Source organism: Macaca thibetana, chromosome 9, assembly GCF_024542745.1.
Source record: "Macaca thibetana thibetana isolate TM-01 chromosome 9, ASM2454274v1, whole genome shotgun sequence".
NCBI classification, from domain to species: domain Eukaryota; kingdom Metazoa; phylum Chordata; class Mammalia; order Primates; family Cercopithecidae; genus Macaca; species Macaca thibetana.
The window spans coordinates 108,774,063-108,794,342 of record NC_065586.1 but is presented as its reverse complement, the minus strand read 5'-3'; the positions used below and the strand labels follow the sequence as shown (position 1 = coordinate 108,794,342).

The 20,280-nt window shown below is 37.6% G+C and overlaps 1 protein-coding gene across 11 annotated transcripts in view; it reads right to left on the bottom strand.

The window, feature by feature from the left end:
- Window positions 1–20,280, bottom strand: part of VTI1A (vesicle transport through interaction with t-SNAREs 1A) — a 500,904-nt gene that overhangs the window by 272,422 nt on the left and 208,202 nt on the right. For 6 of the 11 annotated variants that reach the window (XM_050804418.1, XM_050804419.1, XM_050804420.1 and 3 more), the window contains 2 exons: window positions 8,453–8,523; window positions 7,742–7,803 (listed from right to left, as the gene is read on the bottom strand). In XM_050804418.1, coding sequence (XP_050660375.1) covers window positions 7,742–7,803; window positions 8,453–8,523 — 133 coding nt within the window. Of the gene's footprint in view, window positions 1–7,730; window positions 7,804–8,452; window positions 8,524–20,280 lie in introns of all 11 variants that reach the window. The other 5 variants (XR_007728823.1, XR_007728822.1, XR_007728824.1 and 2 more) reach the window with 1 other exon arrangement.

The window sequence follows — 20,280 nt, the reverse complement described above, 5'->3', positions numbered from 1 at the left end:
GTGTGCGTGTGTGTGTGTGTGTGTGTGTGTGTGTATTTTATGGCCAGTTTGATCTGGATTTCTGCCACATGCAACTGGAAGATTTTGACTTATATAGGTGGCAAAAGGAGAACATTCCAGGTAGAAGTAACAGACAAAGCAAATGTCTAGAATTAGTGAAGAGTGAAGCTTGCTTGGAGGTTGTAAGTAGTTACCACTAGTAGGGACATACCGCCTACCCAAAGGGAGAAGCAGCAAACAAGGCTAGAAAGTTCACTGGAAAACCTTAGCGATGAGACTAAGGAAGACATTCTGTGTTGAACATCACTATGGGAGATCCCTAAGTACAGAAGAAACAGCACTCGTCTGGCACCCTCCAACTAAACTGGTCAGTAATATTCAGAACGGCAAAAGAAGGGAAGAAGTACAGAGACCAACTAGGAGCCCCCCTCCCTAAACAGCCTAAATGAGATGGGAAACATGTGAGACTGGAGGACTGCTTTGCTCCAGGTAGTACTCAGAACACACTAGAGTAGTTCAAGAAATGCTGCTGAGTGACAGTCCCAGAAGGAAGGGGGAACAGTGGTGCCATGACAGAAACAGGGACATAAGGAAAAGATGATGGGATTTATTATTATTGATTTGTAACTTTTTAAAAATTCCTATGAAACTCTAGTAATGGAAAAAGAAAACTTAAAAACATCAATTAAAAATTCATCAACCTAGAAGAACTATTAATTAACATTTTGATTTTAGTCTTTGCTCTCAGGCCCTATTTCTTTTAAAACCAATGCTGATAATGATGAAAACCGATACCTCAATGTTTCCTGGTACTTTATCATGTGCCAGGCACTGTTGTATGCACTTTACACGTATCTACGCATTTATAAAAATTTCCATAGTAAAGACTATTGTCATCCCTATTTTGCAGATGAGGAAACTGAGGTACAGAGCGGTGAGATTCTTGCCAAAGGTTACTAGCTAAAAAGCGGCAGAGCCAGTGCAGCTCCAGAGCCTACTACCCCTTATCTACTGGGACATATGCCTCTGGACGCATACATAGAAATTTCACATAAATAATTAAACAAGACTGGGACTGTTTGCTCCAGCAAGGATAAGACTCCAGATGATAAAGTTAGATATAGAAATAAAATTTTCTAACAATGACACTTGTCAAATTCCAGAGGTAAGGGAGATGATAGACTCTTCTGTTGCACGGTGCTGTTCTCGCTTCTGGTTAATGCCACACGGTCTATGCTTAGCAATACAACAATTCAAAAGGACTCCTTAAGAACACACTCACGTGGGACTCCTATGGCACACAGTAGCTGCAGTTGAGCGCCTTCAGCCCACCCACAATGATGGGATCCAGTAGGGTTTGTTCCTTGCTTTCAGGAACAACTGTCTACACATCCAGAAGGGTTGTCTGACCATCGTGAGGAAACTGAGTCTCCACAGAAGGATAAATAGTTGGTGTAGTAGGAAAACCAGGCTCCGGAGGCAGACGACTTATGTAGACCCTGATGATATTTACCAGTGGTTCCCTTATTTCTTAAAACGGGAGTAATAGTATCCATCTTATAGAGTTATCATGAAAGTGAAAGAAGGTAACGTATAACAAGTATCTAGGACTGTGGCTGCTACCTACCCACCAGAGAGTGCATAAGTAGCAGTGTTTTTGTTTATTAAAGGGTACAGTATAGTATGGATTTTGAATTTCCTGGTCAGTGAAATGAGAGGGGGGCATGGGACAGTGAGAGGACTGACATATAATTGCCAATGTTTAATATTTCCAAGTATTTATTTTTCTGTTTACTGTAACAATGAACCTAGTTTAAGGAAATTATTTACTGCCACCAATTATTTCACAGAAGAAATGGAACTATAATAGCATCTGACAATAAGTTGGCATAACAAAAACTCAACTGTTTGTTCTTACTCTTCTTACCACTAGTGAAAACTGGTTCTGATTCATAATCTGGTCTTTGGGAACCTTGTGTAGTGTGTCAAAAGAGCAAACTAAGTTCACATCCTAATTCTCTTTCTACAATATGTGAATCTGGATAGTTTACTTAACTTCACTAAGCACAGTTTGCCTCACCCGTAAAATGGGGATAGTGATGCCTCCTTCACAGAACTGGTAAGGATAAAATCAGATAAGATGCATAATATATGATTTAGGGTCACATATGCACTTAAGGCTCAATGAATGCAGCTGGTAGAGTTATCATTGACAGATAAGGTGTTGCATTCAAGTGTCTGACACTAGAGCAAAATTCTATGTTTAAAGGCACAGCATGTTATTAAAGAGAAACATATAAGCAAATCCAAGGCTATTCTTTGGTTTGGTAAAAACGTTACCCATGCTGGCCTTGAAGAGGTCAATCTTAAATCTGTTAAGTCCAAAGAATCTATTGGAAATTCAATCACTTTATTCTGAAAGAATAAGCGCTTGATTAAAAGCTGAAGAATAGTTTAGACATTGAGATTTTGCTACACTAATTTCAGGTCGGGCCCAAGTTTATCACCAGTAAGTAAAATGTGCTGAGAAAGAGGAATGAGAGAAACAGAGAAAAGAAAAAGAGATAGAGGCAGAGATGTAAAAATATAAATGCAAGATACTATGAGAGAAGGTACTTTCTTCAGTGCCTAAAAATTGACAGCACATTTTCAAGGACATTTTTCTCACGTCTTGAAAACTCTCTACTGCTGAATTTTCAGACATTGTAATAAGAACAATTAGAATATAACAGAATGCTTCCTGGGCAAAACGAAGGAGAAAGAAGAATGAGTTTTTAAAAGAAGCTTAAACATCTAGCCATGGCATATGTAAGAATAAACCTGTTTTTATTTTAAAAATTTTATTTCTATAGCTTACAGATCTTGCATTGGCATTCCTGGTCTATTTACTCTTAGGAATCATTCTGACAGTGCATTTAAGCTTTTCAGATGTTTTACCTATCACTCTACCAAAGACTATGTTTAAAATGTAAAATATGATAGCAATGATAGGTGGCAATGATTCTCCAGAATAACTCAAAAGTAACTCTAACAAAAATATGCATATTAAATAATATTGTGTGAATGGTGCTAGCTAGGTCAACTGCATTTAATGCTGTCTGTTTTGTTTATATTACAGATTAGTTACAAAAGACCTCTGAGCAGCTCCATGCATAAGGAAGTTAACCATACTCATACTGGAAGGATAAACAAAATTCACTTTCTGAAGGAGACAATCTGTGTGTGTGTGTGCACATGCACATGCACGTGTGTGCAAATAGTTGGGGGCAAATATAGGTAGGGAGGGGGAGAGAGGAAATTATTTGATTTGAGACTGTCAAACAGAATAGGTGTTAAACAATCACCTATGCCATTTCTTCTTTTCCTTTTCTTTTCTTTTCTTTTTTTTTTTTTTTTTGACATGGAGTCTCACTCTGTCACCTAGGCTGGAGTGCAGTGGTGCGACCTCGGCTCACTGCAAGCTTTCGTCTCCCAGGCTGAAGTGACTCTCATGCCTCAGCCTCCCAAGTAGCTGGGATTATTAGCTACTGTACCCGGCTAATTTTTTTTTCTATTTTTTAGTAGAGGTGAGGTTTCACCATGTTGGCCAGGCTGGTTTTGAACTCCTGGCATCAAGTGATCTGCCTGCCTAGGTCTCCCAAAGTTCTGGGATTACGGGAGTGAGCCACCACACCTGGCTTATGCCTTTTTTTTTTTTTATAAGCACTTTGCCAGCATATACAATGCCGCAAAGGAGCCAAGGTAAAGTGTAAAGTAGTAACATATCCTGTAAATTTTTGTCAGTGGAGCTCTTAAACTGTAACTTTGTTACATTCCTGAGGCATTGTTCATGTACTTTTAGAAACAAATATACAATTAGTGATCAATCATTAACTCTTCAGAGGTAAAAGGAAACAGAATCACGATTTCTTTTTATTCTGACTCTGAATTTTGAAAATTTTAATTTTCATTTGTACTGATTGCCAACAGTTTGAACGAATAAGACTTTCTGCTCAAAGGTATAGAAAAAATACACAAACACACACATCAATACATACATATGAAGAGAAACATTTCAGCCTCCTAGTGATACTGTGACACTTTAAGACAGCCAATTATAAAAATCAAATTTTGTGAAAGTCAATGAAAAAATCCATTTATTGGACCCAGTTACAACATAAATGGTCATTTGTTTCATGACCATTTTCATTATTATCTGAATTCTACTTTATGTAAACTCTGTCTACAGAGTTAGGAAATGAACAGTTTGTCCCTTGATAACTCTCCATCTTATGTCAGAATAGAAGAAAAATTACTTTCCAGGAAATCAGTCATAGCTGTGTTCTGATGTGGACTTTTACTATTATAACTTTGAATTGACTAATTTTCTCTTTTGTTTTCTTTCTTTTGGTAATATGGCGTGTTTACACAAAGAGCAATTTCTTTTTGGTTGAATCAGTTGCTATCTCACTAAATTACATATTATATGTCAATTTTTTTGCATACCTTAGTTCTTTTCAAAATTTGTTTGTAATGATTCCATATGCCATTTTCTATTTCTCTATTTTTTTCCAAACATGTTGGCTTTATAGCCATTTAACTCGTATTTTTTTTTTATTAGTTATTTGTTTTCCTCGTGTCCCTTTTAATGACCAGCAAGGACTAACTGGAGTTGTGGAATCTTTAATAGATGCCTTGAGAATCTGTTAATTTTGTGAATTTCCATGGTACATTTTTATGCATATGTCTTCTACTACACTAAAGTACTGTGAAAGTGAGGATAAAATTGGGTTCATTTCAGGATCCCCAGCCCTGGCGTACAGACAGTAAATATTTACTAAGGAAATGAATAAGCAGAATAAAGAAAAGAAGAAAGGAAAGAAGGAAGGAAATAGATGTTTATCTTATTTGAAGTTTAAAAAAAGATAAAAAAGCACGAGTGGTAGATGATTATTTAGTGGCTGCTGGATTTTATAAACTTAATTTTGTTGCTTACACATTTTGATTTCCCCAACTCCTTTTGGTCAGTTTTACAGATAATCAAGTGGACATATGCACAGATCTTGGTACCAATGGAACAGTGTTTTCACCTGTCTTCACAACAGACCATACGTAAAATGGCTCAAATGAGGAGCCATGCCAAGCCATTTTTGTTCACGTTACAAATCTGAGAACAATCAAGGTTTAAAAGAATTAAAAAATAACCTGCAATATTTCTTTTAAACAAAGCAGTTCCTTGGTTTGGTATACTACAGAATATTTAACTATTTTCAGTCACACAGAATTCATCATATGAAAATAATTAAGCTTATGTTATATGCAGGTAAATGCTCGCACTGCACAATGAGGACATTCATTTCTTTTACACATTTGTGAAGGTGGCAGATGAGCACGATTCAATATCATAGCATTTCCTAAATCAGAAGCGCTTGCTGACACATGACATAGCTATGCAGTTTTGGTAAGAAGAATAGTAAGAGAATGTGGCTTTTCTTTCTGAAATACAAGCTCACCAGGGCTGGAAGCGAAAGCCATATGAATGAATGGGAGGGATGTAACAGAGAAAGCAAAATCAGAGCATTCAATAAGAGGCTTTGGTACATAAACCCTGCCTCTATTTCTCTGCAGAGAGCTTTTCCATGAGATAACCAAAATAATGAAGCAGAGAGGTTGGTAAAATGTTTGTACCTTTTCCCAAGTCCAAAATACATTGTATATCATATGGGGCAGTAATTAGAAACTAAAACAAAACCACCACTGCATTTGGTCCCCAGAGACCATTGCCAGGTCAAGGCATTGGTTGAAAATATCTGAATATCCTGGCTGATACCAAGATCCCAGCTGTGCCTAGTGAAAAACATTGTCATGCATATGAACAGGTGGACTTAAGCGTACCCTTGGTTCAGATGTAGCAAGGTGATGTCCATCTGGGAATTTTTATTTCTGTTCATACTCTAGACACATCCCAAAAGATGAGTCAGTGATTGACTGAGTTTGCTTACAAAGAGAACCTCATGTAGATTTCACCAGAGTAATTTTCTTCCGTAGGCTTCTGAAACAACCACGTTATTATGATTTCCCTACAGAAAGCCCAGTCAAAGGTTGCCGAAGTTGTTTGTGCTTCACCCTCTCTAAATGACTTGCAAATTTATTCAAACACAATATGAGGAGATGCTTTATTTGTTGAAATAACTGTCTGCAGTGTCCTGCACTAAAGGGTGAGGTACATCAAGCAGAAACATGGACAGAAATACATTGGTTTCGAAACCCATAAATCCTTATTTGAATCTGCCAACCTGAAAGCCACGTGGAGCCCGCATAAACTATTTTTCCTAAATGCTACATCTGATTAAGCCATACCATTAAATGACAGCTGAACTTTAACATTAATATGATATTATTTAAATAACCACATCATTTTTTTTACACTAAAAATGATGAATGATTTCTGGACAGCTCAATTGACATAAAGCAGGAGGACTCTTTAATGAGATTTGACAAAATGGAGACATATGCAGAATATTCGTTACAGCTCACGACGCAGGAGCCCTCCCAGGAAAGCAACAGAGGTTTTTCCCTCCCCTTCCTTTCTTTTTTATTGTCTATAGGCACTGAAGCATTCCTTTCAATCACCACTACCCTTCTCTCTGAATTCTGAGTTTTTCTTAGGCCATTTACCTAGTACTCTTAATCAGAGAATTTGATGGCTTATGATTCTGAGTTGGGAGTCAGGGTCCAAGAAAATGAGGAGGAATGTCATATTATGCCAGCCTTGGCTGGAAATGTCCCAGGAACTTTAAGCTTGCTACTGGTCAGGCTGCTTAGAAAAATCTTAACAGTCTTGAAGACCAAACCACTAGACATTTGATTGATTCTTATGTAATAAATCTGTAACATGGCAAACATACTTTTAGCAAACTATTGTATATGGATACGTGATCAAAGAAGACTTTAGTTATTTTTAGATGGTTGTCTTTATAGTATCAACTATAAAGATTTCCTTCTTAAAAATTCTAATTAAGCTATTCCAGAGGCCATTCTCAATGTTTCTCATTCACTTTTCTATCCACAGTTCCAAACTGACAGTCATGCTAGATGATATTCTTATGTGGTAGATTCTGAATGTGAAATAATTTTGCGCTGAATGTACTTATAAGAACATTACCTGCATTCATTCATTTATTTTCTCATACTATTTAGCATATTTTTCATCAATCAAGGTTGAGTTACACATATAAAACATGAACATTTGTTTGTTAGCACATATTATTCAGATAATCTTGACGTTTTATAAATCATCTTTCAGTGTATACATAAAACAGAAATGTTTCCCCAAACCGTGTCACTTAAAGAAATGAAAACAAGGCAACACAGAGCAAAACTAACAGCAACTGTGCTCCTGAAAATGGTAGGTCTGCATTCCCTCCATAAGAAGGAGGCCATCAAAATAGAAAATAAAATCAGCCTGCTCCTGCCATGGGGCCTTCCTCAGGCTATGAAAAAACACTTCATGTCTAACCCTAATTTTTTCCATAGCTTCAGGTTACCCCCCTAGCTCAAGCCTTCTCTCTAATCTGAGTTACTATGTGTCCCTGTCCAAACAAGAGTTAATATCAGTGCTTTATTATTTCAAACGGGTCCTGACACAGGGCACTAAGAGCAGAAGCTTAAAAGCATGTAATATGCCCCGTTGCAATTGAATGAAAACATAATAGTTTTAAAAAGAGACAGAGAGAAAGATGGGTCCCTACCTTGCTCTTACCTTCGCAACATCCCCGTCAGAATCCTGGAGCTTTTTCCCAAATTAGCGTCTGTTTCCCGAAGCTACAAGAAGAACAGCAATGTTAAAACAAAACAAAAGTTCATGCAATTAGACTATTTCTAAAGTGCATGGCAAGTGACAATTTATTTCACGGTAGAAAATCCAAACAATAAAAATGTTCAAATATACAAAAATAAATACATTTCTGACAGCTACACAAACATGGAAAATTCTTATATTTGGAGAATGACACATGAGAGGTAATCTTGGGAGCTTTAAGCTGGATACTAGAACCGGATATAAAAGCAAAGCACAGGCTGAAAAAGTTTCATAAACATTTGGTAATTCATCTCCAACTTATGAATGTGCAGTCCTAAAAACATAAAAATAATATGAATTGAGAAAAGATGACCACCAATAATTCTATAGTTTTCACTCTAAAAGATGAACATACTCCAAAATCTCCCTCAGTGACCTTCTCCTCTATAAGAAGTAAATAAAATACCCACCTGGGAGCATTCTGGGATGGGGACATAGAGTCGGCTGCTATTTGCTCCATGTCACTCTCTTTCTTTTCCTTTCCACAGACCTTACACCCTCTTTCACCTTAGATACATATAACTACCTAATTGCTACTGTTTATGTCCCAGTGCCTTTCATTTATGTCTTCATTTACTGAATATGTGAAAAAACTATATCACTTGTACTTACTCTTTCACGTGCTCGCTGTATCTTTTCTCTGTCATGACTAAGGTTTTCCAACATCTCCTGACCAATTTGCTCTATGGAAAAGAAAATCTGAGTAAGGAAAAATGACTCGGAGTGCACATGAGAATAACTCTCAGGAGTACCCAAATGACATAAAATGTTAAAGTAGCATGCATGCATTATACATTAGACACGTATTTCAATTCATGTATTTGAAAAATATAAACAGTATTTGATAAATGTGTCTATTTATCTAAGGTATAATTAGATATTTGACCTATAGAACATAACCAACATGAGAATAATGACTTAGAGATGATGTCTTGCCCAGGCCACTCCAGCAAATGTCAGCAAAGGTGGAGGAGATCTGATGTCCATTAGTCTATTTTGTCATCATGGAATTTAGCTGTTGGTTTTTACAGGTTATAAGTAATGTTAATGATTCTGCTCTCCCTTTCCCCTTTCATTTTGCACATGTATGTCAGACTCCATTTAGAACAATTTTAATTTTAGTGTATTCGCCCTGCACAAGTAATCCTCATACGCTCACCTACATATGCTTATTGGTAGTGAACTGTCTCTAGGCTTCTGCTCTCTTCAAGGCAAGGGCTCATTTAATGTGTTATCAGCAGCTGTAGGTACTTGAGTCAACTCAAGGTGAGGTGCATTCCTTCTCAAGTAGTAGAAGAGAGCTCATGCTGGAGACAGTGTTTTCACCCCAGAACTTTGAAACCCTAATACTGTTATAGGCAATTTAGAACATTCATTAAAAAGCCATACTGCTGAGTTTTAATGAGGTTTTCCCGTGCCATGATCATCTTATTTGGTTGACACTAGGCAGTCTCTTCTCCAATCTGCAGACCCTTTTAGAAGACAGTAGGTATGGCTTGACCTCATAAATAACCAGCTGCCTTGAATAAATCGTTTTCAGACTCATTCCCCATTACCTGGGAGGTGCCTTATTCCATACTAGAAGGATGCCTCTCTTATAATCTTGGCAACCTATCTGACTACCTTGTTCTACATCTCTCTCTCCTTTTCCCTTTGGCATTGTCTCTTTACTCATACCTATAACAACAATCATCTCTGGCTTATAGACATATAGAAGCATTCAAACAAGCACCTATTATAATAATAAGAAATAATTTAATGAAGTCAGTAAGAAGTCACCATGCTAGTTATTTGGCTCATACATGTACACTGCTAGGCTTTTTTTTAAAGGACACCCTAAAAATGTAGAGCAGTAGTTAGGCCACATTGAGAGCTTTGGCTGTGAACTCACACTGCCTGAGCCAAAATCCCAGTGCTGGCCCTTACTAGCTGTGTGGCTAACTTCATTGTGCCTCAGTTTATCCATAAATGGGAATATTAATAATAATAGTACTATATCATGAGTTTGTTGTAAGAGTTTAATAAGGTAATTCAGTTACAATATTTAGCACAGTGACTGGCCTACAACAATAATAAGCATTTATTGAATGATGATTGATTGATCATCATTCAATCAAGAACATCAATGGGCTATTATGACTTTGCCACTCTCCTATCTTAGTCCTGCTGTAGCCCACTTGAGCTGCAATTTTATTCACAGGAAAAAATTTCTGTCCTGCCTTTCTCACCAAGTTGATGTTCTGATCCAACGAGATAGCCTAAGTAAAAATGTTGTGGAAGCTATAGGGTACCATATAAAGGCATGTCAGGAAATAGCACGTAAGACTCAGAGTATTCAACAAAGAATCATTGAGTCCCCACTGTGTGCCAGGTACAGGTGCCAGGGATATGGCCAGCAAACAACATCAAGTGTTTGCACTCATGGAGCTTCCAGGCCAGCAGTAAGGATTAAGCAGTTAAAGAAGTGTCGTAGAAGAGTTACAGACAAGTGTTATCAGAAGAGTTTGTGTTTCAAGGCACATTAGAAAAAGCACTGCATATTCCTTTCATGACAGAAAATCCAACTCATAGGAAACAGTTACATGCACTAGCATAAATATATTTTTGACAGCATACACATTTTTAACATTCTTTCTCAGTATAGTAGCTCCTCTTAGACTTATTTCAGCTCTTTATTATTAACCCCATACAATTTATCCTTAAGGTAAAATTGGGTAAGATATGTGGCTCCCAGTGGAAGCATCACAGCAGTGGAAGATGATATCAATAATGGAGAAGGAGGAAATAACTGAAGTTGAATTTTTTTCTTTTCTTGCACGACAATATTCAATTTTGTCATACTGTTATTACTGTTACATTGGATTTCTTTTATCAACATAATATAGCAATTATAATTCATTTTTCACTTAAAACCTTTAACATATATGAGCACCATGAACACTGCAATTATTTCAGCAAAATGCTATTTATATCATATTTTCTCCTGTTCAGATTGATGGTATTATAACATGTAATCTAAAACGAAGAGGAAATAGGTTATTACTATTGTGTCTGTGGCCAGTATCGTATCCCCAGTAAGTATCTGTGGAAAGAATGAATAAATAAAAGAATTAAAGTATGTGTCAGGTTTGTGACCTATTCTTGCTCTTAAAGTCCATCCAGTGTAGCACTGGAGAAGTTGACATCAGAAAGCAGGTAATAGATTCATCATTCTATCAGGTTCGCTGAGGAGAAAACTCTACTCTGAGTGGACCTACGGTCTGCTACTGAAGGAATCAACAAACAAGAAGTAAAGATCTGGGTCTTTTCAGGAGTTATAAACCACTCTCACAATCTCCTTGCCTCCCCAGACATAGCTCAGCATCCCAAGTACTACCTCGATCTAGCAAGAGAAGAGATATTGGCAAGAGCGTATGCATCCTGGTCTTAACACCCAAATGCCATGCACTGTTGGAAACACAATTCTTTTTTCATTTCTTGCTTGCTCTCTTCCATTTTAATGCTCTAATAAAGAAAATTTCAGGCCAAATATATTACAGTGATAACTATTATGGAATGAAAAAAAAAAATTCATGTAAAGAAAGTTATGTGGTTTTTCTTTTCCACTGTGGGGCCCACTCTTCTAGTCGAACCAAAACAAATCAAGACAACGAATTAGAGGGATTATTTTTAATACAGACTATCTTTGGTTTGGCGATTATTTCATTAAATAATTAGAAACACTCTTAGGTTTATTTTTCTTGAATAATTTAACTGAAGAGGTAAGCATTCACCAAAAACACCGTAATAGAAAGAACACAAGCTCAGAGGCCTAAGCCAACGGCAGATGTGAGATTTAAATTTTTAGTTCTTTACTTTCCATAGTGCCTTAAGAATGGAACAGCCATACTGCTGCTCTTGAACTAATTTGAGAAATCATAAATTTTATAAATAGTGTACTTGTTGACTGTGAGGGTCTTCTTGAGATTAAGAAACAATGGGAAGCATAACAAGGCAATGAAAACTGACGGTGTATGCTGGAATTCTCCATGTCAGTACGAGCATGATAAATGAATTCCTGGAAGGAAGAGCTCCTTCCTGCACTTCTCTCCTTTCCACAGTGGTCCTGGGAATCATCCTGGGAGTAGAGTTCTCAAACACATAAAATGAATTTTCGTTTTTACAGTTACCCAGAATCAATCATATCCTTGATCCATAGCCCCTTTTTATAGATAAACACATGTGCAAAAGGGTTTTTGGCTAACATTTCCTTTGCTTTTCAATCTTTTGGAAGATATACACAATAGCCATTGAATACTTTCCTGTCCCATAAAGAAATTGAGAAAGGAGCAGGTAACTTCAAATCTAGCAAGATATCTCCTGAAGGACTGGCCTGACATCATGAAAATAAGACTTAGTTTGAAGAACTTGTATCACTGAAAGCATCACGTCTCTCCACTCATAAAATAATAATACCATCTGAACAACAGTATAAGTGTAACATAAGACTAATATGAATGAACCCCTTTTTAAAAAAAAAAAACAACTTATAAGACCTGTATTTTGGAGGTGAGCAGATTAAAATATCCTCTGTAAGAAGTTAGGACTTACTGAAGCTCACATCATGTTATAAACTGGCTGAAAGGGAAGGAGCCTCAAATCTAATTCACTAGGAAATGTCCCATTTGATACATTCAAAATATTTTTAAAAAGTAGTCACTGTGGAAAATGCAAGACACTCTCCAGAAGACAGTGATTATTCCTCAGCACACCTATATTTATTTAATTTTCTTTTTATAAACCTTGTTAAGAATGTGGTTTCCAACAAATTATTTTAAAAAGCGAAAACAGCAAGTTGGGTCTTCTTTCAAGGACTAAGAGAAGGTAAGGGTATCTTCCGGCACTTGAAAACTTCACCAGCAATTTTAGTAGCAGATAAAAGGCATTCACAGTTACACAACTATTGTTTGCATACAGGGACTTTTGTGAAGTGCAGGAGTTCTGCAAAAGAGCTATACTGAAGCATGTGTTTTCATATGTGTATTGCAGAACACCAACCAGATGAAAAACCTTGAAGTAATATGTCCTCACAATTTGGAGCGCTGAATTTTGGACATGACTTGGGAACTTCTGGCCACGGAATCTAATAAAGGTAGAAAACGTGCTGCTTCAGGAAGCAGAGGGATTCACATACAGCTTTCTCAGGAGGGATCTGATCACGGAGTGGTTGGATCAGTCACTCTTCGGCATGTAGCATAGCTTCCTGGGCACTGACTCTGCTCTCATGCCCTGAATAGCTAGGTTATCCTCTGTATTGATGTTACTTGGGCATGAAGAGCCTTTTGAATTCCTGATATCTGGAAAAATACAACAATGGAAAGAGAGTTCTTTCAACATCTTTCATTATTTGACAACCTAAGACATGTGAGGAACTTCTGCTTCCAGTTAGGATGTAGAAAGATGCCATAGAAAGATGCAAATGACCATTCCCATAGAAACAAGAAAAACCCAGACAAAATAATTACTAAACTTTTCTGGAGGAAGTAAGTAGATGCAAAGAAGCTCTGATGAATTCTAGAGAGAAACAAGTACTTTGTGTATGAGCGAACAGGTATGGCAACTTTGATACCAAGTTTGATATAGGGCAAGTGCCTGCTCTGAGAATGAGCCTGCCATAGATAGAATTTATAGGGATGAGAGAAATCAGTCAAATGTTAAATGATGATGTAGGCTTACAAAACAGAATGGAATCTAGATGAACTCTAAACACAAAAACAAATTGCTTGGTCTGATATTTCTCCCCAAATCTTCAAATTTGCCAAATAAGAGAGAATAAAGGTGGAGCTAGTCAGTAAAGAGAAATCACATATTCCCACACATTCTTGTGCGCTTGTATTTTAAGACGCTGTCAGAATTGAGTCTAAAGGTGAACCAAAAAATATCTGAAACTGCAGATCAACCAACTCCCAGCTCAAACACTGACAATATGTTTTGTTTGTTTGTAAGAAGCAGCATGAACACAGGTTGGAAGTGCACTAATCATGGATGAATCCAATCTTATTATAGCTTCAGCTCAGCACCAACTCAAGTTTTGGGAGAATCAGATCCTTCTATTATCTAAATACAAGATAAGAGTAAAATGTTATCTTGTATATATAACAAACCCAGGATGTTATATTTCAGATTCCCTTGTTCTTTTTTATACAGTGTATGGAATACTATAAAATTGTGACATGCAAAAAAAACAGGAAAGAATAATCAAGAGAAAATACACCTATATGAGTAGACCAATAGATCCTAGTCACTACAGTTAACAGATGAAGATTTTAGAACTATTATAATTGTGTTAAATAATTTATAGGAATAGGTAAACATAATTGCTGAAAATATGAATTTATCAAGAAACAAATGGAAACTCTAAAAGAAACCAAATAAAATTTTAGAATAAAAATATAACATTTGAAATTAATTCACTAGGTGTACCAAATAGAATATCCTTCACTACAGAATAAATGATCACTGAACACGAACATAGTTAATAGAAATTATCCAAACTGAAGGAGGAAAACGATTTTTAAAAAATGAACACAGCATCAATAACTTGTGAGGTTATAACAAGTGGGTCTTACATACATGTTATTAGACTACAAGAAAAAGAGATTATTAGAGACATAAAAATTTATGAATAAATATCTGAAGAACTAACAGTCAAACTTTTCCAATCTGTGTTTTTTAAAAAGCCGATCCACAGATCAAAGAAGTTTAAGAACCTCTGAGCAAGAGAAATAAAAACCACACCTAGTCATGTCACAGTCAAATTTCTGAAAACTAAAGATAAATTTACAATCTTGGCTGGGTGCAGTGGCTCATGCCTGTAATCCCAGCACTTTCGGAGGCCAAGGCAGGTGGATCACTTGAGGTCAGGAGTTCAAGACCAGCCTAGCCAACAAGGCGAAACCCTGTCTCTACTAAAAATACAAAAACTAGCTGGGCATGTTGTGGGTGCCTGTAGTCCCAGCGACTCTACTCGGGAGATTGAGGCAGGAGAATTACTTGAACCTGTGAGACGGTGGTTGCAGTGAGTTGTGATTGCACCACTGACTCCAGCCTGGGTGACACAGCTAGACTTCCTCTCAAAAAAAAAAAAAAAATCTTAACAGCAGAAAAAAAGACACATTCAGGAAAACAATAATAAGGATGAAGGCTGAATTTTCATCAGAAACAATACAAACATACAATGGAACAACATTCCAAGGTGCTAAAAGAAAAAATAAAAAGTCATTCGATTATTCCATATCCAGCAATAATAGCCTTCAAAAATTAAGGTGAAATAAAGATATTCTTTGATAAGCAAAAAATATTACCCAGCAGAAGTAAACTACAGGTTATATTAAGGGAAATTATTCAGGCTCAAGGGAAATGACACTAGATAGAAACCTGGGTGTACAAGAAAGAATGATGAACACCAGAAATGGTAAATCTGTGGATAAATATAAAAGCAGACCAGGTGCGGTGGCTCACACCTGTAATCTCAGCACCTTGGGAGATTGAGGTGGGTGAATCAATTGTGGCCAGGAGTTCTAGATCAGCCTGGCCAACATGGCAAAACCCCATCTCTACTAAAAATACAAAAATTAGCCAGGTGATGGTACATGCCTATAATCCCAGCACTTTGGGAGGCCGAGGAGGGTGGATCGCTTGAGGTCAGGAGTTCGAGACCAGCCTGGCCAACTTGGTGAAACCCGTTCTCTAGCAAAAAGCACAAAAACTTAGCTGTGTGTGGTGGCACATGCCTGTAGTCCCAGCTACTTGGGAGGCTGAAGTGGGAGAATCACTTGAACCCAGGAGGCGGAGGTTGCAGTGAGGCAAGATTGTGCCACTGCACTCCGGCCTGGGTGACAGAGTGAGACCCTGTCTCAAAAATAAATAAATAAGAAAATAAAAATAAAAGCATTTATTTTTATCTTATATTCTTTCAAAGTAATTAACTGTTTAAAATAAAAATAGTGATAACATATGGAGAAGCAAAATGTATGAAAACCAAAGCACGAAAGATGAAGAGGAGGTAAACTGAAGTATACTGTTGACTGGCTCTTGAGTTATATGTAAAGTAGCATATTGATTTAAGGTAGGCTGTAATAAATTAGGGATAAAAAGCTTAATTTCTGAGTTTCTTTCTCCAATATAATACAGTACCCACTAGCCACATGGGGCTATTTAAACTTCAATAAAGAAAATGGACTTTAGTTCCTCAGTAGCACTATCCACATTTCAAGTGCTCAGTACCTACACGTGGTTAGTGGTCACTGTATTGGAGAATGCAGAAATACAACCATCTCTAAAATGATCTCCAAATTCCCTTGTCTTTAAGACACACTCAAAGAAATCAAGAAGTATTCACTTGGGGTTTGATTTAGGTAAAACATTCCCTTTCTCTGGGCCTCAGTTTCCTCAAATGTAAAATGAGAATCTTAGACTAGATGATCTTTAGTGCCCCTTGGCTTTAAAATATTAGAACTTGGGCCGGGCGCGGTGGCTCATGCCTGTAATCCCAGCACTTTGGGAGGCCGAGGTGGGCGGATCACGAGGTCAAGAGAATAAGATCATCCTGGCCAACAGGATGAAACCCCGTCTCTAGCAAAAACACAAAAATCAGCTGGGCATGGTGGCACGTGCCTGTAGTTCCAGCTACTTGGGAGGCTGAGGCAGGAGAATCGCTTGAACCCGGAAGGCAGAGGTTATAGTGTGCCGAGATCGTGCCACTGCACTCCAGCCTGGGTAACAGAGTGAGACTCTGTCTCGACAACAACAACAACAACGATAACAAATTAGAATTCAGTCACTCTAAACACTGAATGCCTCCTTTTCTCCAGAGAGCACATGAGAAATTAGAGCACGGGGCCAAATTAGGCCCAGAGATGTGTTCCCATCCCGCCCCAAGAACAACGTTTTAAAAAACCCAAAACAATAGAAACTTCAATGCTTTTAAGCAGATCATATTGTTTCCATTTTGCCTAAGTCCCCAACATTAGACTGCTTCATACAGTACTGCTTGGCCTCTGAGGACATTAGCATTTACTATGTACTATAAAATATTTACAGGCACTTTGATGATGACATTATTAAAAAAATTACACATTCATATCGACTGAAGGTAAACTTAATACATTCTTAAAGAAATACAGCAAGAGACCATGCAGGGCCTACGTGCGCGTGTGTGTGTGCGCGCACGTGTGTGTGTATAAGCAATTACGATTTAACACTACCTTCTCAGTAGCTGAGTATGTGTTCTATTTTGCTTTAAGATGATCAAATCTATCATTAAGCAATTAAAAAAATCATCAGTGCTACTTTCATCAAAGTCATAGTAGCAGAACCTCCCCTTAGTTACCTGGTTTGTTGCAGATAATTAACAAACACTATTCCCAGAGCCCTCAGACATCAGTCAATGAAGCTGTGCTAGCAATAATGACGCTCCGGAATGAGCAGGTACTATGTAAATTGAGGTTGTTAAACAAAAGGAACCATGTTAATTATAGCTTCATTCAAAAACGAGAATGAATCCATTCTATTCTATAAAATGAGACTTGAGCAGCAGGAAGGACATCCCTTTTTCACAATTCAATAAAGCCTGTAAAAAAAAGCCAGGAGATGAAGCAGCAGAAAACCTGAATGGGCAAAACTGTCAAAACACATTCCAAAGGCTCACTTGTGGAATTTACCAAACATGTATTTACTTAACAGACAAGGGAGACGTGTTCAGCGTCATCCAGCTCTCCAGGGTAAATGAATTACTCATTCTAAAAAAACAAAAAGTGCTTAAAGAATTGAGAAGTGACTAGAAAGTAATTAGAAAGCCTTTTTAGAAATCATTCTGAGCCAAGTTAATCACTATTTGTACTCTTTGTGAACTCTGCACACATTGCTATCACTAAATGTATAGCATTTTAATTATATGTTTGAGAAGTCACTATTGGGTGGACCACAGGACTTAAGTGGCTAGCAAACATCTTTTGCTTTTATGAAAGACTATTTTAAGCATTTTTGAACCAGCTGGCAATCACAGCAAAAAATTTTTTTAAACAGCAGGTTTCATATAAAATGATAAACTTCTAGTTTCTTTTGAAGTTTGGAATATCTGGCAACACTGAGTCCCCATTCCCACTCGGTAAACATAGGCCGGAACTGAGTTACAGCTTCTCTCTTTAGAAGAGCCAGGTACTATCCAGTTTGCCACCTCCCTACTGGCCTGTTTCACTCATTTCTGTTTCCTGCTTGGCTGCCGTAGGAATAGACGTTTGTAACTCCTCGCTTATATATTCTTCTCTAATATACTGTAAATGGCTTTAAAGATGAGGCCATGTCTCATTCCTCTCAGTATACGCCGCATTTTAAGAGGCAGTATAGGACATATGCAGGTGCTTTGGAAATATTTGTTCATTGGAACCACTCAACTTAAAAATATGGTCAAGTTCTTTATAAATTTATAACAGAATCAAAGACTTTTAGAACAAACGTGGGCTGTAAAAGTAATGGTGTAAATGAGCTGGGCGTGGTGGCTCATGCTTGTAATACCAGTGCTTTGGGAGGCTGAGCTGGGAGGATCACTTGAGGCCAGGAGATTGAGACCATCCTGGGCAACACAGTGAGATCACCATCTCTTAAAAAAGCAAAAATTAGCCGGGCGTGGTGGGGCATGCCTGTGGTATCAGCTACTTGTTAGGCCAAGGTGGGAGGATCACTTGAGGTCAGGAGATTGAGGCTGCAGCGAGCTATAACCGAGCCACTGCACTCCAGCGTGGGTGACAGAGTTAGACCCTGTCTCTTGGAAAAAATAAATAAATAAATAAAGTAATTGAGCAAATGAGCAAACTAGAATGCGGGAAGTTGGGAGGTGGAGGTCTCCAAGATCACCCAGATCATGCTGCTCATTACCTGCAGAGCTGCAACCATGATCCTAAGTCTCCCGACTCCTAGGCCTTTGATCTTTGCATTAACCACAACAAAAACAAATTAAAAAGAAAACAAACATGCATAACGATGTGGAGGACAAGGCATCCTAATACTACACATCTTTTTGTTGTTCCATTTTAAGGCATACATATATGTGTGTGTGTGTATATATATATAGTGTATATATATATAGTGTATATATATATAGTGTTCTTTGATACATAAAAGTTTTTAACTTTCATAAAGTCTAATCTGATTTTTCCTTCTGTTGCTTGTGCTTTTGCTGTCATACCTAAGAATGCATTGCCAACTTCACGCCATGAAGATTTGTCCCTATATTTTCTTCTAAGAGTTTTATAGTTTTAGTTCTGAGACTTGGGTCTTCGATCCATTTTGATTTAATTTTTGTACATTATATATGTGTGAGGTAGGGGGTGGCAAAGAGTTATTTTTGATTCATACAAAATATTTAGAACTCATCAGGAAGAAGTTACTGTCTTCTTATACCTCTTATTTTTTTAAAAAAAACCTAATATGTATCCCAACTCAAAGCCTGGACAAATGTTTACACTGACTCATAAATTTAAAATGTTATGTTTTATATAGTATTTTTATATATCTTGACTCTTCTGAGCACACAGAAAGAAAGAAGATACCTAGGCTAAAATAGGAGAAGAAAGTATAGATATATTGAATAAATGGAAAAAGTAAAGTTATTAAACCTGAAAAATAGAGGACAATGCATACAGGAAGAGAACAGGCCTTACACATACATGCTGCTATATTTGAGCTGTGAGAAATACAACGTTTTTACCTAAAGGATTGCATTAGTCCGTTCTCACATTCCTGTAAAATAAACCCGAGACACAAAAGGGGTTTAACTGTCTCACGGTTCTGCAGGCTGTACAGGAAGCATAGTGGCTTCTGCTTCCAGGGAGGCCTCAGGGAACTTTCAGTCATGGCGGAAAGCAAAGAGGGGAGGTGGGCCTGGCTTAACACGGCAGGAGCAGGACCAAGAGAGTGAGGGGAAGGTGCTACTCACTTTTAAACAACCTGATCTCACGATAACTAACTCCCTTGCTATCACGAGAACGGCATTGAGGGGATGGCACTAAACCATGAGAAACCACCCCCATGATCCAATCACCTCCCACCAGGGCCCACCTCTAACTCAGAGGATTAGCATTTGGGCATGAGATTTTGTGGGGACAAAGATCCAAACCACATCAAGGATGATCAAGTTTCAAGAAATATCCTGCAGGAAATCATGAGAAGGGAAAATTGAGGAAGTGAGAAGACTGACATTAAAGCTGGCTTAAAATTCGAGAAATAAAGTTTGTAGGCTGGGTGTGGTAGCCTATAATCCCAGCACTTTGGGAGGCCGAGGCAGATCAAGGATCACTTGAGCCCAGGAGTTTGAGATGAGCCTGGGCAATGCAGGGAAACTTTGTCTCTCAAAAAAAAAAAAAAAAAAAAAAATCTGGGTGTGGTATGCTCTTGTATCTCCA